The sequence below is a fragment of the Chinchilla lanigera genome, unplaced genomic scaffold, assembly GCF_000276665.1.
Source record: "Chinchilla lanigera isolate Chin_1 unplaced genomic scaffold, ChiLan1.0 scaffold00113, whole genome shotgun sequence".
Classification (NCBI taxonomy): domain Eukaryota; kingdom Metazoa; phylum Chordata; class Mammalia; order Rodentia; family Chinchillidae; genus Chinchilla; species Chinchilla lanigera.
The window spans coordinates 2758154-2782553 of NW_004955514.1; the positions used below are offsets into that span (position 1 = coordinate 2758154).

The following is a 24400-nucleotide window of genomic DNA, read 5'->3' on the forward strand; positions in this document are numbered from 1 at the left end:
GGGTGGGTGGATGATGGATGGGTGGATGGATGGATGGATGGATGGACGGGTGAGTAGATGGATGGAGGGGTGGGTGGGTGGATGATGGATGGGTGCCTGAGCGAGTGACTTCACCTTCTGGCCCACACCCAAGCCCGCACCTGGATGTACAGGTCCACCAGTTCATTTTGGCGCAGGATGTAGTAGATCTTCCCTGCCTGCAGCCAGGCATATGCCTCCTTTTCCTTCTTCTGCAGGTCGATGAATATCCCCAGGCTGCGCTTGGTATAGTCCAGAGCGGATTTGTAGGCCCTGAAAGCAGACGAAGCTGTCACAACCACAGCTGTGGGACTCTCTGCTCCTTCCCCTAGGGCAGCGCTGACAGATAGGCCCAGTGAGTTGGGACTGAAAGGACACTGTGCTGTGGCTGGCGTCCTGCCCTCCTCAGGCTGCAGGGAGTCCTTGTCCTGGGGCAGCACAGCGCTGGTCCCTGCCCGTCCCCCACTGTGCAGTGCAGCCCTAGGGATATCTGGCTGCTTCCCCGCTCTCAGTGAGCCCCACGCTGGACAGAGCAGACCCCGCCAGGCCTGGGCTTGGTCAGGACAGTCAGTTGTGCAGTGTGATAGGACGGGAACCTGACCCCGAGACCTTGTCCCGGTCAGCCTTCTGTGGGTGAGAAACTGCAGGGACACATGGCCACTGTCCTGTCTAGGGACGCAAGGGGCAAACAGCCTGTGGCTGAGCCAGCAGCTGAAAGCTCAGAGCAGGGCACCATGAGCAGGACATGTGGCACACACCTGTCTTCCCAGCACTCTGGGAGGCTGAGGCAGGAGAATGACAAGTTTGAGCTGAGCTTGAGAAACTTAACAACTTAACCAGAGTGTCTCAAAATAAGAAAGAGCTGGGGATACAGCCTAGGGGAAGGCCCTGGGTTCATTCCCCAGTACTGCAACAAACAAGCAAACATGCCACACGAGCAGGAAGGGTGGCCTGGAATTCTGTGCCGTGCCCCTGCGGGGAATGAGCGTGTAGGGCAGTGGAAGTGTGGGGACAGAGGCGGGGCCTAGGCAGCCCCCGGGAAGGCTGAGCCGGGCTCATGTCATGAACAGCAGCCAAGATGATCCCAGGCCTGCCGGGTCAGGGCTCGCTGACACTAAGGGCGTCCACGGTCCTCAGGGAGAAGGGGAGCTCCGCGCTGCCCGCCGCCACAGCCCTGGCGCTCACCGCTCAGTGCCCAGGGACAGGTAGAGCCGGCTGATGGCCTCCAGGAGCTGCCCCTCCAGCGCCTTGTCGGCCGCCCTCCGGGCCAGCGTAAGCTGGAGCTCAAGGTAGACGACGCACTGTGCCTCATCAGGGGCAATGCAGCTGTGGAAGTGGCAGAGCCGCTGGACAGCTTGCAGCTGGCCTGGGGCACAGAAGGAAGTCGTCACCGCAAAGCTCCGCAGCAGCCGGGTACACGGCCACAACCCTTGCAGCCCCTTTACCTCCGCCATACCTCCCAGCCAGGTCCTCGCAGAGGGGGAAACTGATCCCAGAGACTGGCTGCGAGGCCCGACCCAGCTGTGGCACACGGGGCAAGGTCCAAGGACAGCACTGACCATCATGATGAGCCCTGGCCAGGGGTTCTGACCAGGTGCCACCCCTTCTGGCCAGGACGGGGACAACTTCCAGCCTGAGCCAAGGGCCAGGGGCGCCCGACTTCCCCACTGCAGGTGGACACGGACAGTTGGGGGCCACGCGTCCTCCCTGGGCCAAGGCCACGTGGTAGACGCTGCAGTCTGACTCTGTTCCGAAGCCCGAGCCGGCTAACTCCAAACCACGGGCTCAGTGGTCTCTCCTGAAGCTGCTGCTGAGTGGCTGGGAGTCCTGCCTTAGAAGTTACCGGCACGCTAACCAGGAAACAGAAGGCTTCACCACACCATAAACCAGCCAGACTCAACAGGTGCCCCTGAAACACTGGCCCGGCACCAGCGGCAAATGGCCCTCTCTAGCCTGGGCCACACAGCGGGCCACAGTATGCATCTCAGCAAACAGAAAGAGGCTGGATACATACAGAATATGTTCTTCAGTTAAGCTGAGTGAAAAGAGAAATCAGAAACAGATTGCCGGGCAGGGTGTGGTAGCGCACACCTGTACTCCCAGCACTTGGGAGGCTGAGGCAGGAGGATTGTTGTGAGTTTGAGGCCAGCTTGGGCTACAAAGTGAGCTCAAGGCCAGCCTGAACTGCATAGTGAGACCCTGTCTCAAAAAGATTAAAAAAAAAAAAAAGAAAGAAACAGATTGCTGGGTGTGGTGGCATATGCCTGTAATCCCCGCACCCAGGAGGCGGAGGCAGAGGCAGGAAGCTCACCACACGTTCGAGGCCAGCCTGGACTACATAGTGAATTCAAGGCCAGCCTGAGCTACATGGCAAAACCCTGTCCAAAAAATAAAGGATGCCAGACACAGGGGCGCACACCAGTCACCCAGCTACTAGGGAGGCTGAGGTAGGCGGATTGAAATTTCAAGCCCAGGCTGGGCAACTTAGTGAGATCCTATCTCAAAATAAAAAATTAAAAAGCCCAGGGATGCAGGTCAGTGGTAGAGCACTTTCCCAGCATGAGGGAGGCCCTGAGTTCCAGCTCCATTACCACAAAAAAGAAAGAAAAAATTTCAAAACTGGAACCTAAACTTCTGCCTTAAGGAAACTAGAAAAAGGAGAGTTAGTTAATCTCAAAGGAAACAAAAGGAAGAGAATAAGGACGATCAGAGAAGAAATAATAAATAAGAACACAGAGAAGAGAAAAATAGTGAAACCAAAACTTCGTCTTGGAAAAGACCAAAACCACGGACAAACCTCTCACCCGGCTGACAGGGAAGAGAGCAGGCACAACGCGGACTGCTCGCACCGGGCCGGAGGTGCGGGCAGGGGGCGGCGAGCGCTGGCAGTTGCAGCCGGCGAGGTGGGGCGCGGCTCCCGGGCACGCGCACTGCACCGCGTGGCTCAGAAGCAACTGGCTTGTGGCTGCTGGCTTGGTGTCCCCAGTCTCTGGGTCCTCCTCCACATTCCCGGGTTTGAACCCCAGCACCAGGGCTGGAAGGTGAAGCTGCCACCTGGGCGTGTGGCCAGGCCCTGCTGGAGGCCACTGGGTCCTCCTGGAGACCCCCAGGGTCCCTTCCGGCCAGAGCCACCCCTCTGTTGAGACTATGGGGCAGGGTGGAAGCCCACAGATGTCACCTTCCTCGCTCCAGGCCTGTTCCTGTGGTCACTTCTTAAAGCTCTGTCCCTTCAGGGGCCTGTGCTCAGGAATGGGCAGAGGTGGCCACGGCCCTGGGGCTCGGGTTGGCTGACCCCAGCCTTCTCTGAGCCACCTCAGGACAGAGCAATAAAGGACCCAGGAGGATGAACAGAAACCTGTCCCAGCTACCCGGAACTCCAACTGCCCCTCAGGCACACTCCCCTCCTGTGCCCTTGCCTGGATCCCTGCTGCCTCTTCCAGGCATCCCATCCCACCTCATTTCCACCATTGCGCATGGCCATGGTGAGAACACTACAGCACTCGATGGCTCCCCAGTGACCTAAGGGAGAGCCAAAGCAAAGCCTGAGGCCCCTGGGTGCACTTGGCACCCCGACAGAGGTCCTGCCTACACACCAGGGGGCTTCTCTGTGGACTTGAGTGTCCTCCGGACAGAGGGCACGGGAGTGGGCAGGCAGTGGGCAGAGACCACAGTAATGCCTTGAGCCCCTGCACCTGCTGGCCAACATTCCTTCCAGCTGCACAGGCCTCAGCCTCCCCGGAGGAGCGGGCTTGACCCGCAGCCCTGCTTGCCAGGATGCAAGAGTTCTGTGTATGCCAGGACCACCAGTCTTCCCCTCCCCTTGGGTCTGGCCCCTGGGGGCGGGGGACAGCCTGGCCCATAGGCCTTGCGAACATCTGCAGGCATCCACCACTCGGCGTCTCTGAGGTGGAAACCAGCCCTGGCTGTGGGACCCCAGCACCTCCCAGGTGCGCTCTGAAAAGAGACAGAAAAGCCATGCCTCCTTTCTGGGAAGCCGAGAGCCCCTTGCAGATGCAGAAGAGCTTGGGCAGGGCTGGGGCTGCACTTACTCTCCAGATGGCCTGTCTCCACGGCAACCAGAAACGCCCACTGGTAGTAGCACTTGCCCTGCTGCGTGAGGCCCCGGCGGGTATACAGGTGGCCCGTCCACAGCAACACCTGCGTGAAGTCCTGGCCACATTCCCTGCTGGGCAGCGGTGAGAAGACCCCGATGGCCTCTAGGAAGTAGTGCTGGGCCAGCCTGCCAGCGCCGGCCTGCAGACACAGGGCCCCGAAGTTGGCCAGGACCACCGCCTGGTTCTGCCGCTGGCCTAGGTGCCGGGCTACGCGCAGGGCACGGTAGTAGTCCTCGGCCGCCTGCCGGGTCCTGCCCGTCCGTTTCAGGGCCATGGCTGCCATGTTGGCTATCACGCCTTCCTGGTCCTCACTGGCCAGGTCTGCATCCAGGACAGACTCCAGGATGTCTAGGGCCACCAGGCTCCGTCCCTGGAGCATGTGCAGCCAGGCCAGGGCCACCACGTGGACCACCACGCGGCGGGCCCCCGCTGTGGCGTCGGCGTCCACTGCCTGTGTCATGAAGGCAATAGCCTGGCCGTGTTGTCCATGGTGGCTGTGCAGCTGGGCCAGGCTGGCACAGAGGGCACCACGCAGCACCCACCCAGGGCCCACGGCTGAGGAGGTCAGCGCCTGTCTGAGGTAATGGGCCATCTGCGCGGGAAGGCAGGGGGCCCCGCTCTGGGCCTGAAGCTGGGGGGCGTTCTGGAGGACCAGGTCTACGCTCCACAGGGAGCTGGCCAGTGAGCCCCTCGTCCCCAGGGAGGCCGCCCTGACACAGCTCAGCGCCAGGTGGGGCAGGCACTTCCTGCTGTAGGTGTCCGCCAGGAGCAGGTAGCAGCCCACGGGCCACACCGCGTGCGGGGCCCCTGAGACCTTGTGCAGGACTAGCAGCCGCTCCAGGTAGGGCAGGGTCTCCTCAGGTTGCCTGAGACGGGCATGGTGCTGCGCCAGCAAGAAGCAGGCCCGAGCCTCGGCCTGTGGGCTCTGGGCGATGATGGCGCGGCGCAGCGCGAACTTCAGGAGCTCGGCCTCGGCCTCAGTGCTGCCCGCGTGGCCCGCCGTCCCCAGGAGCAGGGCCGCAGCCCTGGGCACCGCCTGCGCACACTTGTCCCTGTTCTTCTGCTTCAGGTAGACGCTGGCCAGGTGGGTGTACACAGCCACCACCAAGAAGAGGTCCCCGAAGCCGCCCCCCAGGGCCCCCAGGGCTTCCTCAAAGTACACCCGGGCCTGGGACAGCTTGAGCTTCCGGACGCACAGCTGCCCCAGCAGGAAGCAGAGCCTGGCCAGGGCCATGCTGAGCCCGGCCTTCTTGGCTGCCCCCCGGGCCTGTGCTAGGCAGTCGGCCAGCTCCTCTTCATCGGCGAAGCCCTTGGACAGGCTGCTCAGCCAGGACAGTGGGGCATCATACAGGCCACGATAGCCGGCCTCGTACCCGGGTGCGTTCAGGAACTGCAGCAGCAAGCCCAGGGCCCTGGGGCTGGACCAGCCATCCTCGGCGTCCAGGTAGAAGGGGGTCTCCTTGGAGACCGGCAAACTCCAGCTGCTGGACACTGCTGGGGGGTCCCAGAGCACGGGCTCCTCAGGGTGGCCCGGGCAGGTCTTGCACTGTTGGAGGACGCCCCTCACTGTGTGCAGGGTGTCTTGTAGCTCTGGGGTTGGGCAAGAGGGTGACGCCTCTGCGGGTACGAGAAGACACATTTGGTCAGCACAGGCCTGGCTGCGGCTGCCCTGCCTTGGGGGCTGCCCTGCCCAGGCTGCCCTCCAGTGCTTTCCTGGAGACGCTGCACACTGTGTCGGGCTGCTGGAGCAGGAAGGTCATGGGGGGGGGCCTGGGGACCTGGTCACTAGGATCCCAGGACAGACATGGCCCAGTTGGCGAGGACAAACCTGGCACCCCCACCCCTCCACCCCTGCCCGTCCTCAGGCACGTAGCCCAAGGGCCTCTTGAAGGTCCCTTCCTCCGAGAGGATGGAGCCACCTAACCAGCCTGTCCACATCCAGCGCTATAGCCGCAGGCTTTCCCATCAACAGCCAATCGGAGCTTTTGAGCAGCATGAGTTCAAAACCATCACACAAAACGGACAAGACTGGTTGGGATGCGGTTCAGTGGTAGAACGCACGCCTAGCATGTGGGAGGCCCTGGGGTCCGTCCCCAGCACCAAAAAACCAAGCAAAACAGGATCAAACACAGCGGGGGAGAGGGCCACAGGGACCGTCGGCCCAGCGCATTGCGGGAAGGGCCGGTTCCCAGCAGAGAGCTGGGCGGTTCAGACTCTGAGGCCGCCCTGGATGGGACCAGTGCTCGAGCCAAGCCCTTCCCTTCCTGGGAAAGTGCAAACAAGCCACGTTTCCTGCTGGGAAAACATGGGCTGTTCAACAGGGAGTCATTCAGGAGGGTCAGGACCAGAGAGCCTCTTCTTCGTTCACACACAGAAAGTGCTTTCAAAACAAGGTGTCACTTTACTGGTCTGCAAAGCCTCGGCCTTAGAAGACAATTAATCACACATGGTTTAGGAGCTGGTCCGTCCCTGCCAGATTAGCTAAGACCTCACACGGCAGCCCCCTGTGTGGACAGCTGGACACTCCTGGGACCTCGGCCAGGGGCCTGTGGGTGTGCAGCACCAGGGCAGGAGCAGCACCGTCCCTCTGTACCCAGCTGGGGACACTCCCAGGGAAATGCCAACCCAGCCCCCCAGCCAAGCAGAGGGGGAGACGGGGCTGCACAGGGGTGGGGAGAGGGTATCTTGAAAGGCCCGGGACCCTCCAGAGACTAGAGCTGCCCAAGGGGCTCCCTCTCCAGCCTAGGTTTCCAAATCCCAGCCCGGGCAGCGGAACGATGTCAGTGCCTAGCGTCCACTGTACCCTGCCCTGCGGCCTTCGCCCACCCCCCGCAAGGCCTCAGACTGAGGACCCAGGGCGCAGGGCAGCACCTACCTTGTTCCTGTGGTTGCTCACTCTCAGCCTCTTCCAGTCTGTCTGAGAAGGGAGAGAAGCATCACCACCTGCCTCTGGGACACGGGACAGCAGCCCGGGCCAGAGCCCACCTGGGAGAAGCCGGCTCTTGCAGGGCCCCCAGCCTGGGCGCGGGTGCAGTGGTCTGTCCCCGCCTGCCTCCACCCTGCGCTCGCAGGGGCAGGGTCGCACTGGCACCCAGCTGCCCTCACACCCCAGCAGCACTACGGGGGGCGGGGGTTGTGTGGCAGCAGCTGAGCCCCCACAGAGCTGGGCCAAGCCCCCCACAGGCATGCTGCCAGGCTCACCCAGGGCAGCCCCCCCACAGCCTAGGGTCTCCTCCCTGGGACAGGCTGATGCTCATGCTAGGTTGCCATAGAAACCGAGTGAGGAAAAGATGTATAAAGCTTAACTGACATAAACTGTGGCCACAGGTATTGGGCCAGAGAAATGTCCCACTGCACCCCCAGCCCACCACGTTCCACCCAGTGAGGGCCCCGCTCTGCTTCCCGAGACAGCCCGGCGACGGAAGGGAGGCTCTGAGCCCCGGCACGCAGGCTGAGGTTGGGTTCCGTCTGTCCACTTAGGAGGAGAGGCTCATGTGTGGGGTCGGAGAAGTTTAAACCTCATATTCTGGGGGGAAAAAATCAATGCATGTCATCAAGCAGGATGAAAAACATGTCTAGAAATGTGTTATGTTCCTAAGTATGTGCACACATGCATTCACATGTGCGTGCGTAGATGTGTACACATGTGCCCACGTGTGCATGCCTGTGGGTGTGCTGCACACATGTATACACATGAGTGGGCATGGTTATGTGTGCATGTGTCTGCAGTTGTGCATGAGTGTGTAGGTGTGTGTCTGTGTGCTGTGCATGTGTGCATGCTTGTGTGTATCCATGACTATGTATGTGTACACGTGGGTACAGACATGGACTGCATGCATGTGTGAGCTCACATACACATCAGTGGGGATTTGCTGCACATATATGTACGTGTGCAGATGCATGTTTGCAGGACCTACATGGATGTGTGGACACGGCGGCGGGTGTGCACGCTTGCACCTAGCCCTCTCAGCAGGATGAAGAGTGACCTGCGCACAGTGCCCAGGTGCCTGCTCGGCCGGTGCTGCGCCCTCACCCGTCCTCCTCGGGCACGACAGCTTCCTCCCTCTGTGCGGCCCCTGCCTCTGCCCCTGCCCCCGTGAGGACAGCCTCACCCAGTCAAGGGAAGGTAGGGGCGCCCCAGGGGCCTGGGAGCCAGGTGTCGGCTCCAGAGGGGAGGGAAGCCACACCGACAAGCCAAGCAAGGGCCAGGTCCCCGCGGGCCCCTCTGCTGCCGGCCACATTGGAGCCAGGCCCCTGAGCTCCCCGTGCCCGGGGAGGCCGGTGCTGGGGCTGCTGGAGAGAAGGACCCTGGCACCTGTCCGCAGGCAGCGTGGAGCCTCAGCCGCCTGCCCTGTCTCAAGCCCAGAGCCAGATGGCACCAGAAACATCAACCTGTGTCCTGGGCAGTAAAGATGCATAAACCCAGCGCTGGCCCCAGGCCAGGTACAAGGAGCCTACGCCCAGAGGACGTCACTTGATTCCACCTAGGTGCAGAGCCATTTGGCTCCCAGCCCTTCAGCCCAGCCACTGCCCCTCCGGACTCTGCCTGGGAAACTCCGCGATCACCGCCCTGGGCTGAGACTCGGCCGCCCGCACCTACCCAAGCGGTACACGGTGCACACGTCCCTGCCCGATGTCCTGCCCAGCAGCTGCCGGGCGTCCTCCTCAGAGAAGTGGCCCTCGCTGCTGAAGAATGACCGTTCCTCCTCATCCAGGAAGATTGCACCCTCCAACCTAGAAAAAATTAAGGGCTTTATTTAAAATCCCACATTTCCAGTGTGAAATAAAGCACAGGAGGCACCGAGAGACCAACGAAGATGGCATCGCTCACGCTAACGAGCTGGCCTCAGCGTGGAGCCGGAGTTCCTGGGCCTTAGCAGAAGTGGAACAGAGACAAGCCAGAGCCCAGCACCCCACGGATGCCCCTCTGCTTCAGCCTTCATGAAGAGAGTCACCCAGGGACCCCGGCTCAGTCTCCTCTCTGGGTCTCCCTGTCCCGTCCTTCAAAGCCTGCTGACTCACCCCTGCCTGGGGGAGGCTGCCCTGCTCCCCATGAGTCAGGGATACACGCTGATTAGATCTGTAACTAAAGTTGTCGTCGTTTTGTCTTTTGAGATAAGTAAACATTTCACAGAAGACCCATTTCTACTCCCTTGTTTGACAGATGGTCCCCACACACCTACAGTGAGATGAAAACAACAGATTCTTCCCTCCAGAGGACACCTGTCTGGCCTGGGGCAGACATCCGGGCACAGAAAAGGCCATGAGGTTGAGAGAGAGTGAGCTCCAATGCAGCCTCCAAAGCCTCACCTCAAAGGCCCCTCTTCTACGATGCTGCTATGACAGTGGCACTGCTGCTCCCACAGCCTCTGCTAGTGTGTCCCAAGGAGACAGTACAAAGGCTTGTGGGTGACCCATAACATCAGAGAGAGGAAGCAATGGAGGGGGCAAGGAGGCAAGTTTTCCTCCAGGACTACTGCAACACAGCCCAGGGATGAGGAAAAAACCCTAGAGCCGGTTGGAACATTCTGCAGAATAACGGTCCTGTACCCATCGAAACTGTCAGTGTCCAAAGACAAAGACGGATGGAGGCTGCCTCTGAGGGAGGGGACGCACAGGACAGCTGTGTCCCCAGCGGGCCAGGGGTTTTCTAACTACAGCGGGCATGGCTGGAACAAGAAAGGCAAACACTGTGACTTTGGCAATGGCCTGAGGCACAGCAGAAGCTCCTGTTTGAGGAATTCACCCCGCATTACCGTGGGGAAAGGAACATTGTGTTTTCGATGTAGTCTGAAAGGGCGCAAAATAAATAGAGAGAGAGAAAAGGACCAGGCTGATGTTGCAACCGGAACACGCGGAGAGTTTTATACGCTTTTGCAACTTCTCTGTAAGTATTCCCACAAGGCTGCTCGTCAAACCCAAGGAGAAAATCCTGGGTTTGGAATCAGAATTACACCCAGCAGGTGTTTGCTGAGTGAGCGCGTGACGGTGTCAGGGCTTCTCTGGCTGTAACAGGACCGGTGGCACGGCCCCGTCACCCTCCTAGGTTCGGCAGGCGGTGGGGCCCATCACCCACATGGGCCCCTCTGGAGATGGCTAGGCCAAGGCTGAGGTCCCCAAGACTGTCCCGGGGAACCAGCCAGGCTGAGAGGGTCGGTAGGAAAAGGTGTCTAGAGGTCAGGTGCACACGACACACGTCGGCAGGAACAAGAAAAGGGGGCTCCAGCTGGGGACCCCTGGGGGCCTGCAGGGGACGTGGGCAGAGCAGAGCCTCTGCCCTGGTCACGACAATGTCTCAGAGTGCTGCCAGGGACACCTTTGGGAAATGCCAGATCCCGCAGCTTCCCGGCCTCCGGTGGACAGAGGCAAGGAGCGTGGAGGCAGACAGACCTGATGGGGGCACACGGAAGGGGGACCCAGAGGGCCCCGAGATCTGGTCTGAGGGGTGCAGGCCTTCGCAGAGTCCAGCCTGGCCCGGGGCGCCAAAGCTGTCTCGTTCCTGGGAGGTGCAGGCCCAGAGACGTGGAACGGGGTAAGGACACTGTCCACACACCTATGTCCTCCAGCCCCTGGGACCAAGGCCACATCCTGGAAGCAGTTCTGTCCAGGGGTGGCCACACTGTGTCACTGACCACCCTCAAAGCCCCCGCTCTCACCCTGCCGTTACCCAGGGCTGGGCAGTGCTGCTGTGGAGGTGACCAGGAAGCCCTCCCCGGGAGTCCCTCCGCTGGGGCTTGGGGACAGGCAGGTCACGGGCAGGGCGGGGGCTCATGCAGGGAATAGAGCTGGCCTGGATACAGTGTCCCCCCGAACCATTGCGGGGCCCTGAGAACAAGGTGGAGGGTTATACAAGGTGGAGCGTTAACAACTCAGCCTTGTTAAAAAGGGGGAAGCTGCTGGGTGTGTCGGTGCACACCTGTGACCCCAGTACTCTCAGAGGCTGAGGCAGGACAATTGCAAGTTCAAGCCCAGCCTGGGTAATTCGGCCTGTCCCGAAATGAAAAATAAAAAGGGATGGGGATGCAGCCTGGTGCGAAGGCTGTGTCCAGTTCCCAGCACTGAGAGAAAGCGGGGAGTCGCGCCTTCCAGCACAGCTGGACTTGGGGAAGCTGATGGCCAGCAGTGGCGTTTGACGCCGAGGGTCTTCCGGGCCTTGGAGGCCAGGGCAGAGCTTCGCTGGGCTTTGTGAAGGGAGTGGCACAGTGCACAGGGTTGAGCGGTGTCCCCCAAGTTCATGGGTACTGGGACCCCAGATGGTGGCTGTCTGAGGAAGCTGGGTCCGTGCGGATGTGGCGGGTAAGAAGAGGCCAGGCAGGAGCGGGCTGGCCACGGAACCAGAGAGGGTGCCTGCTAGGATGGGAAACAGAGTCACAGACACGGAGGAGGGGGCCGCGAGGATATAGCGGACACAGCAGCCAGCAGAAATGCGGGAGGCCTAGGCCCGTGTGGGCCTCGAGTCTGTGCTAGAGCCCCCAGGGGGCGACACCCGGGGGCAGAGCACGTCTCCGGGGACACCCTCCCGCCAGCATCGGAGGGAGGACATTGGGGCCCCAGGGGGCTTCATGGGCCGCTGAGGAAGAGAAGGGCGCACCCAGGACGCGTGCAAGTCTGTCACCTGGGTGCCGGTGGCCAGGTGCCCGCAGGAGCAGTGGGGACGGGTCAGGAAGGAGCCTCAGCCACTCACTCAGACGCAGGGTCCTGCGGGCAGATGACACTCGTGGGCACGAAGCCCACACAGCCCGAGGCCACGTGCCGGCCCACACACCAGGGCAGGCCGGGCACCTGGGCACTGAGGAGCTCCAGGAGGTCACCGGCATGGAGGGACAGCTCTTCGGGGCCCGAGCTCTGCCAGTCAGCCACCGCGGAGGCCCGGCCACGGCCTGCAGGAGGAGACACAGTCGGGACGGGGCCACGTGGGTGCTCGGGGTCCCTCTGCCCTCGCAGGCTCCCTGAGTCCAACTTCCGCCTGGTGAGGTTTGAAAGAGGCACGGTTCCTACAAGATGGGCGGGTTGTTTTTTGAGACAGGGTCTCACTATGTAGTTCAGGCTGGCCTCGAACTCACTGTGCAGCCCAGGCTGGCTTTGAACTCACTGTAGTTCTCCTGCCTCAGCCTCCAAGTGCTGGGAGTACAGGCGTGCGCCCCCACGCCCAACTTCAGAGGGGTGTTTTTAACGTACGTTGTGGATGGGAAGCAGAGGCCCAGGGACATAGACTAACTCAGCCCTGGGCACCAGACTCCAAGTCCCTCCTGGGCCAGACACAGGCCCGATACCCCAGCAGGTATGGGCGCTGCCAAACACCAGCCGGTTCACTGCAGGGCCAAAGCCTCACACCTGGGCCTGTCACAGGGTTGCTGGCAGGGCTGGCCTTCCGCCCGGCTTCCTGACAGATGTGCAGCTGGGCTCAGCCCTGGACCTCTGGGAGCTCGAGCCTCGTGGGAGGGAGCCCGGCTTCCTGTTCTGGCTTGGGGAAGGCTCAGGGCAGACGCTGGGACTTCCGGGACACTGGTGCCCCCAGCTCCCCCAGGGAGGGCAGGCCCAGGGAACACTCACCCATCAGCTGTGTGTCGGGGGTCTCAGGTCCACCCAATGAGTTGACAGCGGTGGGGTCCCAGGGGACCCTCAGAGCCCACCTGGAGCAGGGAAAAAGGTCTGCGCTGCAGGAAAAGCTTGGGCATCTGTACCCTGCAGAGCCCAGGGCCTCCCAGCGCGTGCAGGAGCACCTGCCCTGTGCGTACGGCCCCACCCTAAGCTAGGCGCCTGTCTGGGGGACAAGCCACCCTGAGTGGCTCAGTGCCAGGCGTGAGGGGGCCCAGCCCAGGCTCCCACTCTGGCTCTGCTGTCCCCCCACCTTGTGCCAGGACAAATTGCCCCTCTCTCTGGGCCGGGAAGTAGAAAGCCGGGCCAGGGGATTGGCAGCCCCTCTGGCTCCGACTCACATTTAGGAATCCCGTGGCCTAAGAACATGCTCCGTGTCCCCTGCTGGGGACCAGAGGCCACGCGCACTGGGCGGGTCCTCGGAGGGACTCTGGTCTCAGATGGAAAGACAATGAGCGCCGCCTCTCCTGACGTGGTGAATCAGCACACCGGCTTTCCCCGCTGCCTTGGCTCCAGGGAGCTCCGGCCAAGTCTCCCTGTGTCCAGGGACAGGCGCCTACTGTCTCCTGGCCTCGCGTCCCGGCTCTGCCTGCGCTTTGTTTTCATTTGGGCAGTTTGGGGTGGCACACTACACTCTCCTGTGCCCTCCAAGCCCAGCACAGCTCTGCCAAGTCGATGCCAGTGGCAGCCTAGGCCCAGAGAGGTGGGCCCACCTCCTAAGCCACAGGACCTGGGAGCACCGGACCCCCATTCCAGAGCCGTGGGTGCTACAGCGAGGGCGGTACCTACTGATGGAACGGAATCAAGGGTTCCTCCGGTGCCGCGCTGGGGCTGGGGGCCGAGGAGCCTGCTGCTGGGGTGGCCTCTCCTGGGGGATCCCCCGAAGCCCGTCTGAGGGGTGGAGGCCCCTTCTTTGCACCCTGGGCACCAGGCATCACTCTCACGTGGTGGTCAGGACACAGGACGAAGAAGGGCCCTTCGAAGGGACAGCGTGTCAGCGGGGTGGCCACACCAGGGACAGCCGAAGCTCTGCCAGGCAGGACCGTGCGGATCCCCACCCCACAGGAGCCCCCTGATTTCCCCAGCCCTGGGAACCAGCTGCCTGGTCTCTGATTTCCCAGAAGAGTCCAGAGGGGAGCCTGGGGTCCCAGGTCTGGCTCAACTTGTCCTGTGGGGCCGGCTGGACCTCAGCCCCTCTCTGGGCCTCAGTTTCCCCAAGTATGTTATTCAGGGCTGAACTTCGACCCCCAGAGCTCTTTCTGCTTGGGCTGCCACCCACAAGTCTGGCCACAGCTGGGAGCCCTGCACTTCTGTGTGGGGTTCGGCCTGTGTCCTGCAGGCAGCCCCCCTCCTGAGGGGACCTCAAGAGGCCAATGCCATGACCCAGGCAGGGCGGAGCTCTGAACAGCCCTCCTCTGCTCCCCCCCGACCCTGCACCTCTGGGCGGCCACCAGCCCAGCATCTTTGTAACCCGCAACAGTGTCCAGGAGTCCGATGCACGTCCCTCCTGCCCCTAATTCGCCCTGACCCCCTAGCCAAGGTCATAGCTGCTGCACAGCATGGCACCCACCTTCCTGGATGAGGAGGCTCTCCTGCATCAGCCTCAGGGCGTCCTCAGCCACCTGCACACGAATGCCTGTCTCCTCTTCCTCGCCAGGCGCCAGCAGCCAGAAGGTGGCGTCCACCAGCAGCGCCTCCAGGCAGTGGTGCGTGAAGCCTGGGAGAGGGCACAGGTCACCAGCAGGCTCCGCACAGACGAGGCCCAGGGAGCCCCTGAGGACAGCCACTCATGAGCCCCACACTCCAGGCTGCGCGGTCTGACTGTCACCGTCCCCTACATGACCAGGGCCAGGTTATCTGGCCTCTGTGTGCCCGCGTGTTCACACGTGCAGGTCAGGTCACAGGTTGTCCTGCAGCACATGTCTGGAGTACAGGCCCAGGGTGACTCCCTGTGTCCTCCTGGGGGGCCCCGCTGCCCACTGGGGGAGTGTCCCCCACTTTACCAAGAGTGTGGTAGGTGGAAAACTTCCAGATTTCCTCAAAGGTCTTAAACGTCACCATGATCCTGTCCTGGTCACTGTGGATGGACAACAGCCGGGCCGAGAGTTCCTGGGGAGAAAGAAGCAGGCACTGGAGACGCCCGCGGCCTTGGGGTGTCTGAGCGCAGACCGCAAGCGCTGCGGTAATGCGGCCCTGGCTGGGACAGCAAGCGCAGAGTGGGTTTCTTTATAGCCTGAGCCTGCTCCTCTCTCGTTCCCAAGCCCCCCCGGCTCCCCAGTGCCCCAGGACCGAGCCCGAGCCTCTTCCTAGGACTTTTGCTCAGCCTCTCTCCCTCTACACCTCCGGGCACTGCACTGCCTGAATCCTGCACAGAGCAACACCAGCCAGCCCGGCAGCTCTGCTGGGCTGTGCTCCGAGGCTCTGGGGCGCAGCCTGTCCAGCTGCGCTATTCAGGCGCACATACCCACTTGGGTTCAGCTCTGGCCCCAGCATCCCCTCTCCTCTGGTCTCCACGGCAGCCGCTGCCTCCGCCCTCCTGCAGCCCCGTCTTGCTGACCTCCCCGCCCCGGCCCCTCCGGGACCCCAGCGTCCGTCTTACCCCGAGCACGCGGGCCACCTCCCGGCTGTCATTCTCCAGCAGGCGCAGGCGGCCACGCAGGGCCTGCTGCAGGCCGGGGTCTGGGTGCCCGCTCTTCCTGCGCACGGCCTGCAGCTGTAAGGTCAGGTCTGCAAGGCGAGGGGAACTGGGCAGTCAGCCTGGCCTGGGACAACGTGGGGCTCCCTGCTCCAGGCTCCAGCCACACAGCTGGGTCACAGGGAGCCCCAAGGACAGGGGTCGAACCCCAACAGGTTGCAGAGGCCCAAGGTCAGGGCTCAAACCCCAAAAGGGTGCAGAGCCCCTGGGAGGCTGTGACAGACACGGTCTCCCCAGCCCCTGCCCCAAGAGGGCAGGGAAGGGGGCCCAGGTCCCTCTGCACAGCAGGCAGGCACAGAGCCGCCGCTCAGCACTCACCTTGTCGCCATGAAAGCCAGCCTCCACCAACACCCACGGCTCCCCGAACCTGCTTCTCCTCTCCTCACACCCCACGTGGTCCTCAGCCAGCCCCTCCCCCCGCCCCACCCCCACTCTGCCAGCCGCGAGCTCTGAGCTGAGCCACTGTCCCCCTAGCCATCTCCAGGCCTTTCTCTGGTCCTGTCACCCTACGTGCTGACCCGGCTGGATCTTCTACACCAGCACCGTCCATGGAGCTCTCTGCAGGGTGGACACAGCCTCTGTCCATGCCGCCCCATGCAGTGGCCACCAGCCATGCTCAGGCGGGGACTTCAGGTGCTCAGAGTGCTCCCCATGGCCACAGTGTGGACCTCAAATGTCCGCCACATGTTCAAGGTTGGTGCCCAGCTTGTGGCTCTGATGGAAATCTTTACGACTGTAGGTCACTGGGATGTGCACTTGGGGGACTGTGGGACCCCAGGCTCCCCCTCTTTGTCTTTCACCCGATTGGGAGGTGTGGCTCTGCCCCAGCCGCCCAGCACCATGGCCAGAGCAATAGGGCGAACAGACCACGGCTGCAGCCAGAAGCCACGAGCCCACACAAACCTCGTCATGAGCCGCAACCCTGGGCTGTGACTGCTGCGGCAGGAGGCCGCTGACAGCACACTCAGGCAGGGCCCGGGACGCTCACCTGTGGGACACGCGGCCATCTGTCCAGGAAGGGTCTCAGCCGGCCCCGCTGTGCCAGGAGGAGCCGCATCTGTAACAGAGCAGGCCCCTGGTCACGAAGGACGGCACCTCTGCAGGTGCCCACGGCCACTACCCCAGCCTCGCCCAAGCCCACCCAGGAGGAGGCCACGGCTGGTCCTGCAGGGAAGCAGCAAACTGCCCCAAGTCCCACATTTCTGATTTCAGGATGGGTCTAATGAGCTAAAGCATGGTGTGCGATAGCTGAGCCGTGGGGACCAGGGCAGGACAACGGCTGCTAAGCAGGGAAGACACAGTAGACCTTGGAGGAGGAGGAGCCCAGGAAGGAGCACCCTGGGGGAGCCCCGCGTCCCCCTCCTCTCTCAGCCCCACGCAGGGGCAAGGAGAGGCTCAGGGGCAGGCCCGGCAGCTGCCCAGGGGAAGGTGGGGGTGGGGCGGGGCGGGAGGGGGAGACGGGCACTCACCCACTCCGCCGGTCTCCTTGGTTTCCCTCAGTGTGCCTGCGGCTGCGCTCTGCACGGGATCGCGGCTGCTGCAGTCCCCGGAGGGTCCCCCCGACCCCCTGCCCATGGCAGCTGGCTCCGCAGGGGTCAGCTCTGCGGGGCCATTCATGTCACGTGGTAGCCTCAGAGCCAAGGGCCCGGCATGCTCAGCAGCCTTCTGTGGGGAGAGGACAGCAGTGTCTAGCAGCCATGCTGCTCCAGGGACAAGGCTGCAATGTTCCAGCCAGTCGGCATCAAGAGGAAGAAGCCCCCTGGTGACCCTCATGTGCAGCACATGACCCTGCATGAGGAATGCACGACCTGTCTCACCCTCTGCAACCTCTTCTCCTCGCCCCCACTGGGCCCCTGCTGCCAGACACCACAGGGCCTTTGCACAGGCTGTGACCACCACCTGCCAAGTCCTCGGCCCCTTTGCAGGGTGTCTCCCATGCACCCTTCCAAAGTCGGCTTGGCCACCTCCTCCCAGTCAGCCCAGCCCCTGGAACAACTCTGTCCAGACCTGCACCAGCATGGGTAGCAGAGCCATCTCACTAGCCGGGCCAGACGTCCTCGAGCAGAGACCCCTGTGTAGCTCTGCCCCTGCAGCACTGGGATTCAGCCCAGATCCCCCAGCAACCCCATTACTGCAGACCACACCCCGCCCCACCCGAGCTGGCCACGGCCTGCGCCTGGCCTCCCCTGGGTGGCAGGGACAGAGGGAGGGGACCAGGCCTGCCAGCATCTGGGAGGCAGACACAGGGTAGACGGCGACGGCTCCTGGCAACAAGCTCCCCGCTGGAGGAGCATCACTGGGCCTAGAGAACCTGTAGGGGCAGCGGGGAGGCAGCCATCGTCCCCAGGGAGCAGCTCCTGGTGAAGGGTCGGCCCGGGGCCGCTGGGGCCTGGCCAGGTCTGCAGGAGCAACCCCACCTGCCCTCCCTGGGGGGCGCTTTGTGACCAGCACTTCCCCTCGCACCCCCATCGCCAAGGCCCCTGGGAACCCTCACGGCCAGCCCCTGCCCCAGGGCAGCCACAGGCAGGAAGGGGCCCAGCGTGTGGAAAGGAAGGAAAACGACCCAGAAGGGTGGGCCCCAGGGCGGGTACTGCGGGACCCTCAAGAGCAGGACCTCACAGCTACGCGCCAGGACGAGCCATGTGCCTCTGCCCTGTCCCCTTCTCCGGGCATGCTGTCCCCACCCGGTCACGCCTGAGGAGCTCCTCGGCCTCCTTCAGATTGTGGCTCCCGCGCCAGCCGCCCTCCCCCAGCCCCAAGTCCAGCTGGAGCCTGGACTTCGGCCCCTTCCTCCTCACTCCGGGGGCCACCCTGGCTCCTCCCACCGCAGACGCCCACCGCCCACCGCCCACGGCCCAGCCTGTCTGTGAGAACGGGAAGCCCTGTCCATGTGTCAGGCGTCTGCACAGCACACACGCTCCCACCTCTTCACACACAAGGGCCCCTCAAGTGCTACCTCCCTACATCGTCCTGCAGGAGCCAGGTCAGTGTCCTTCCTGCAGGCCAAGCGGGTGGACAGCAGCTACTGGGCAGGGGTCCCTGTGCCACCTGGCCAGTGCCCAGCATGGGCAGGACCCTTGGAAAGGCCCCTCGGGCTGAGCACAAAGCCAGTTCTCAGGGGTTTCCTGAGGAAAGGGAAGGCTCAGGCTGCGGGGTTTCCCCACCCGCTCTGGCGACACAGAGCGACGAGCACACGTGTGCCCCACTCAGAGGCGAGGAAGTGGGCTCCATCCCCACAGCTGCGTAGGTGGAAAGCCTCCCACGTCCCAGCCCAGCACCACACTGACTGCACGCTCAGGAGCTCAGACCTCAGCCTCTCTGAGTGGCCCACCAGGTCAGCTTGCTGATTTTGGGTGGCCCCTGGATGCCCAGCAGAGACTACCTTTCCCCCAGCCTCCTTGGGAGAGACAAACCCAGGCCAGCCTCGGGCTCCGGGCCCAGTGCCATAGCCAGCCTAAGTTTTGTTTCTGTTTTTGATTTTTTTGAGGCTAGTCTTGAACTCACAGATCCTCTTGCTTCAGCTTCCTAAGAGCCAGAATCACAAAGGTGTGCGGCCAAGCTGGACTGGCCCACCTGAGCTTGCGGCGGGCACTGGAGCCCGGGGTAAATCTCAGTACGAAGGAACCTCAGAACAGGAACTGGGCGGGAATAATAGTTTTGCAGAAGTTGGCTTTGGTCACGATGAAGCTGCACTAGGCAAGGGCAGCTGCCAGCCCGGGCCTGCTGTCCCTGTGAGGGGAGAGACAGGCGGCTGCCAGCCCGGGCCTGCTGTCCCTGTGAGGGGAGAGACAGGCGGCGGCGGAGGAGGCAGTGTGAGCACACGGCAGGGGACGGGGGACACGGCCAGCTGAGGAGCCAGGCCCAGGAGCAGGCAGAGGGAGATGCCACGGCCTGCTGACCCCTGGGAGGACACTGTGTGTCCCTGGGAGCCCCCGGCATGTCCTGGACGGTGAGGCAGCCACGGGACCCCGCCACACTGCGACTGTCCTGTGCTGTGGCACTGCGGGGAGAGGGCTGAGTGACTTCGCAGAGGAAGTCGTGCCCCTGCTGTGTTGACAGCTGTGTGACACGGCCGCCCTGGGCTCCTGCCTCCCCCCAGTGCTGCCACAGCCGCTCCTGTCCCCTCCCTAATGCAGCTGCTGGGCAGGGCGGGGTCCTGGGCCTCCCAGAGGGGCCCCACCTAGGCCTGTGTGCCCTGCCCCCAGGGAGAGCCAAGGTTGGGAGGCCAGGGCCGAGAATTCTTACAAAAGGGACCCAGGGAATGTGGGTGTGGTGGCGGCGCACACCTGCAATCCCAGCTCCCGAGAGGCTGAGGCAGAAGGGTGGCCTTGAATTTGAGGCCAGCCTGGGCTACATAGGGAAATCCTGTCTCAAAATCCCAAAACGAATAAAGAGAGCAAGTGGCCTCGGTGTGGCCCAGTCTCAGCCCCAGTTGCACTGTGGGCTGCACAGGGACGCTGTGGCCTTTGGTCACCTAGCAGGAGACCCATAGGGAGGCTCAGACCTTGGCGATACTCGCTGAGGGTCAGCTGACGGCTCCCTGCTCAGGTTCCCTCCACCCCCACCACACCCCAACCATCCCAGAAGTCTTCCAAAAGTGAAGGTGAGAGCTGTTAGATCCCGCTCTGTCCACGCAGCCCGTGGGCGGGTCCACGCCCCTCCCGCCCAGCCCCTGTCACGAGCCCATACCTGTCCTCCGCTGCCCAGAGACGCCTCCCAGGCCCGCCAGGCCGGAGGACACGGCGCCACTCCCGGCTCGGCACAGGGCAGGCTGGCTCGCAGGGCCGTCTCTAGCTGGCCAGGGCTGGCAGCGGCCGCCTACAGCCGGGCTGACTGCTCGGCCGCCCCTGCTTCCTGCCCCACTTCCTCTGCGCCTGGGGGCCGGGTCGAGAGGCAGCCCAGCCGCACAGACTCCTGGCCGGGCCGGTTGATCATTAGCTCCCTGTTGGACTAGTGCCAGGCCCTGACGGCCTGCCTGCTCACTGGCAGCCCCGGGGCGCCTCGGGAGAGGCCAGGGACACCCGGCTCCCACGCGGCGCAGAGATTGGGGAAGTCACAGTCATCTGCCAGGCCCTGCGAGTTCCACTCTACTCTCTGTTCCCTTCTGCTTCTACACACACACACACACACACACACACACACACAGGGTTGTGTACCGATGTGTGCTCCTGTGTACACAAAACACCCCCTCTTCACACACACACAGTGTGGTCCCGGACTGTTCTCGGGGAGAGAGGGGTCCTCCTTCCTCAGGAGCTGGCCAGCGCCCCTCAGCTTCTACCTCCCCTCTGGCTGCAGGCTGGAACCGGCTCAGGAGCAGGAACCACCCCGCACGCTTGGCCGAGGTGGAGGCCGGGCAGGGAACCGACCCGTGCCCTGGGGGAGCCCAGACTGGGTCTCACATGGGCTCAGACGAGAAGCGGAAACCAGGCCTGGGCCCTGGCCATGCCGGCCCTGCGGTTGGCACAGGCCTACACCCACCCCGTCGCCGCCTGCACGTGGGACACTCTTCTCAGGTCCTGGAGGGTGGTGCCTCAGGGATACCCGTCCCCCTCACCTATCTGACTGCAGGCTCCTGTGACCAGTCCAGGAACAGGCTCCATGTCCACACGAGGGTCCGGAGGCATTTCCTGTCCAGGTCTTTGTCCTCCCTGCGGCCAGCCAGCCCCCGAGCCCCCGCTTCCTGTTTGTCTCCGCAGCTGTGCTCTTGGCCCCAGGCCAGGGGACTTTCCCAGAGGACCCCCACCCCGTGCAGGGCACCTCTGCCTTCCAGGGAGGAGCAGGGACCTTCAAGGCCTGGAGCTACTGGCAGTACGGCAGAGCCACCCAACCCAGCTTCGAGGGGCCATCTCAACCCAGCCCTGGCATGGGGTCCCTCGGGGATGCCCTGTCATGTCACCAAGCCTGAGTTCCCCTCTTGCCAATGCCAGACGTGGGCACCGAGGTCTGATCTGTGAATTCCAACTGTCCCTGTCCAGGAAGATGCTGTGTGCCTGGAGTGGATGGTTACTGGGGTCTTCACAGCAGCCTGACCCCGCGTGCACCCTCAGCACTCAGAGGTCAGGACCTGCCTTCGGGCACATGGGTCACAGGCTCTGTATGTTAAGCTATATAACTGGAGCCAACGCTCCCACACCACACATACACGCCCAGGTCCTCGTGGGTGCTGGGCAAGTGCTACCACCGAGCTGCTCCTCCAGCCCTTTTTATTTTTAGACAGTCTCACTAAGTTGCCCAAGCTGGGCTCAACCTTGCCATCCTCCTGCCTCAGCCTTCTCAGCAGCCAGTAGCTGGGATTCCAGGCATATGCCACTGTACCTGGCTCAAAACAGTTTCCAATTTTGTCATTTTAGATAATTTTCTGTTCTCTGGGGCAGGGTGAGCTGTACCTGAGTGGGCTCCCCACTGGACGGTAAGTTGGCCGTGTGCATGCTTCAGGCTTGCAGGAGGGGAAACAGGCTCAGGACGAGAACCATCTTCCCCCTCACGCGGGCAGGACAGCTCCTGGCGTCACCAGCGGGAGCTCCAGGTCCTGCCCAGCACAGGGACAGCCCAGATCCCAGCCCTACTGCGAAGCGCCCCTCTCTCTCCTGGGCTGGTTCCTCACCCCGACGCTGTTTTCCAGGATGGCAAGGATGCCGCTGCCCCCACACGCTTTAAGTTCCGCTCGTTCCTGAGTCCCACCCAGCCTGGCGTGGCCTTCGGCTGGAAAGCACGCCCAAAAGGGACCAGAGCAGCACCCAGTCTGTTTGTTATTTGTGCCTTGGCTGCCGAAACCAGCGCTGATCGGACATCCAGAGCCGCAGGCCCAGGCGGCAGGAACTGCTTTTTCAGAACACAGACGGGGAGCAGACAGGCCCTGCAGGTGATGGATGGCCCTAGGCCGGATGGGCGGCCCGGCCGGTCACCGGTGGGTCGGAGTCCTGCAGGAAGCGGTCAGCAGTTCCAAAGATGCCCTGTCCCGCCTGCCCGGAAAGGGCTCCCTCCAAGTTGCCCTGACCCCAGGCAGTGACACGGCTCTGTGGGGATGGGACAGGCATGGCCCCGGCCTGGGAAGTCGCTGACTCTGCAGCCAGCAGGCCTGTGGTGGCTCTGCCTGCTGGGGAAGCCCCGCCAGCAGGCAGGCGCCTGGCCTCCCTGTGACAAGGACTCCCCAGACAGTGCTCTTCGTGGGCCCCTGGCGAAGTTGGCCAGAAAGACTGCACAGCTGTCTGAACAGGGAGCGGGAGGTGGACGCCCCACTCGACCTCTGGCTCGTGGGCCGTGGGGTGCACAGAGGAGGCAGGATAGGTGCTGGGCTACGGCCATGGTCCCTGAGAGCCTGGGGAAGTCAGGTCCCTGCTCAGGGCCGAGAGCTGCAGACCAGGACCCTCACCCGCAGAGCCCAGCATTTCCAAAGCAGGGCACAGGCACTTGGAATTCCCACAGCTCGCCAGCGCAGCCAGCCCGGGCTGATCTTGACCGCAGCTTGCACACACAGGAGCCAGGCTAGGGGTGCAGTCCTCCCCACACCCGCTGGCCTGGAAACCGGGTAGGGTGGCAGGGCTGGGGGATCTTCCTGCCACCGGGGCACGGGGAACACTGTGGCCACCACAGGCCAGTTGGGCCCCTCCCAGCACAGCCTTGGGTGCCGTGCACCTGGCCAGAGCTGTGTCCCCCTCCAGGGCCCTCGGCCTGCCACCCACACTGCCCTTGCCTCGGTTTGTGGCTTCGTCCCTGCTGCTGAAGCCATGTGCCCTCCCTGTCCACATCCCCAGGCCTCTCAGTGGTCCTGGTGCTGCCAGGTGTCTGGCCACACCTGCAACACACCAGGCTGTCACCCCTCAGGTGAGCGGAACTTCTAGACAGCTGTCTACACGGCTGACACCTGGGCCCTGACATCACACAGGCAGCCTGGACGGCTGCCCCCCACCTTAGCACCAGGAGGTCCCTGCGTGTGATCTCCCTGGTCCCATCCAGCCCCACCCCACTGTCTCCACCAGGATCCCTGCTCCTCCTCGCCTTCCCTGGTCTACTCTGCACCCACGGCCCTGCGTCCACGAGCGCTGCGAGCCCCTCCCTGGGCTCCTCACTCGCAGGGACACGGTACCAGGCACAGCACAGGGGGCTGCAAGGTGGCCCAGTGACCAGCAAAGGCAGGACACCCACGCCAGCCCCCGGCACCGCGGCCCAAGCTCTCTTTGGCCTGAAGCACACGCAGAAAGGGCGCACCCCCCAAAGGGAGCTGGACAAGATGTCAGCCCCTTTCCTTCCATCCACTTTGTCTTTTCTTTTATTATCAATTATTGTTACTATTTTTTGAGACAGGGCCTCCTGTGTAGTTCAGGGTGGCCTCGAACTCATGGCAATTCTTCTGCCTCAGCCTCCTGAGTCCTGGGATTACAGTTATGGTCCATCATGCCTGGCTCGATCCACCTTCCAGTCACACACAGCCATCCTGCTCCCTGGGCGGCAGCTGCAGGAGGGACACACTCAGGCGCAGAGCTGGCAGCCCCTGCCCAGCCTGGCTGCACCTTCCCCAGATGCCAGAGACAGGGACAGGTGTCATCTTCCCGGGCAGGTCCTCCCTGCAGGTGCTGAGCGGCAAACCCCATGCAAGTGACAGCTGACAGTTGCACCCACACCTTCACACACCCTGCCCTACCCTATGCCCAGCTGTTTTGGTTCCTGGGTGACGTCACAGGGCATGGCCAGAGGCCAGGCCAGGAGTGAACCTCAGGTCTCCTCTCCCCAGTGCAGGGCGGGCACACCCTCCCCACCCCTCACCCTGCCACAGAGGCCATGAGTGCATGACCGACTGCCTGGGCAAGGATCCCCAGGTGAGCACACACACACACCTGCCCTGGCTGCCTGCCCAGCCAGCACCTGAGCCGGCAGAGGGGCCGCTGAGGGAAGCGATGACTCATCATGGAGCAGGATGCTGGTGGTATCGCCCCCTGCTGGGTTCTGCCTGGAGCTGAGCACCAGGGAGGGA

The 24400-nt window shown here is 63.0% G+C and overlaps 1 protein-coding gene across 5 annotated transcripts in view; it reads right to left on the reverse strand.

Annotated features, from left to right (window-relative positions):
* The window catches only part of Sh3tc1 (SH3 domain and tetratricopeptide repeats 1), a 33569-nt gene that overhangs the window by 5655 nt on the left and 3514 nt on the right, over window positions 1–24400 (reverse strand). The window contains exons 1-15 of one of the 5 annotated variants that reach the window (XM_013506770.1): window positions 20116–20463; window positions 16896–17091; window positions 16415–16483; window positions 15331–15458; window positions 14735–14840; window positions 14302–14448; window positions 13521–13707; window positions 12687–12766; window positions 11916–12127; window positions 11818–11831; window positions 8734–8867; window positions 7009–7050; window positions 4068–5750; window positions 1204–1384; window positions 141–291 (exon numbers count right to left, since the gene is read on the reverse strand). In XM_013506770.1, coding sequence (XP_013362224.1) covers window positions 141–291; window positions 1204–1384; window positions 4068–5750; window positions 7009–7050; window positions 8734–8867; window positions 11818–11831; window positions 11916–12127; window positions 12687–12766; window positions 13521–13707; window positions 14302–14448; window positions 14735–14840; window positions 15331–15458; window positions 16415–16483; window positions 16896–17043 — 3282 coding nt within the window. In that variant the 5' untranslated portion in view covers window positions 17044–17091; window positions 20116–20463. Of the gene's footprint in view, window positions 1–140; window positions 292–1203; window positions 1385–4067; window positions 5751–7008; window positions 7051–8733; window positions 8868–11817; window positions 12128–12686; window positions 12767–13520; window positions 13708–14301; window positions 14449–14734; window positions 14841–15330; window positions 15459–16414; window positions 16484–16895; window positions 17092–20115; window positions 20464–20983; window positions 21097–24400 lie in introns of those variants that run through there. The other 4 variants (XM_013506768.1, XM_005408779.2, XM_013506767.1 and 1 more) reach the window with 4 other exon arrangements.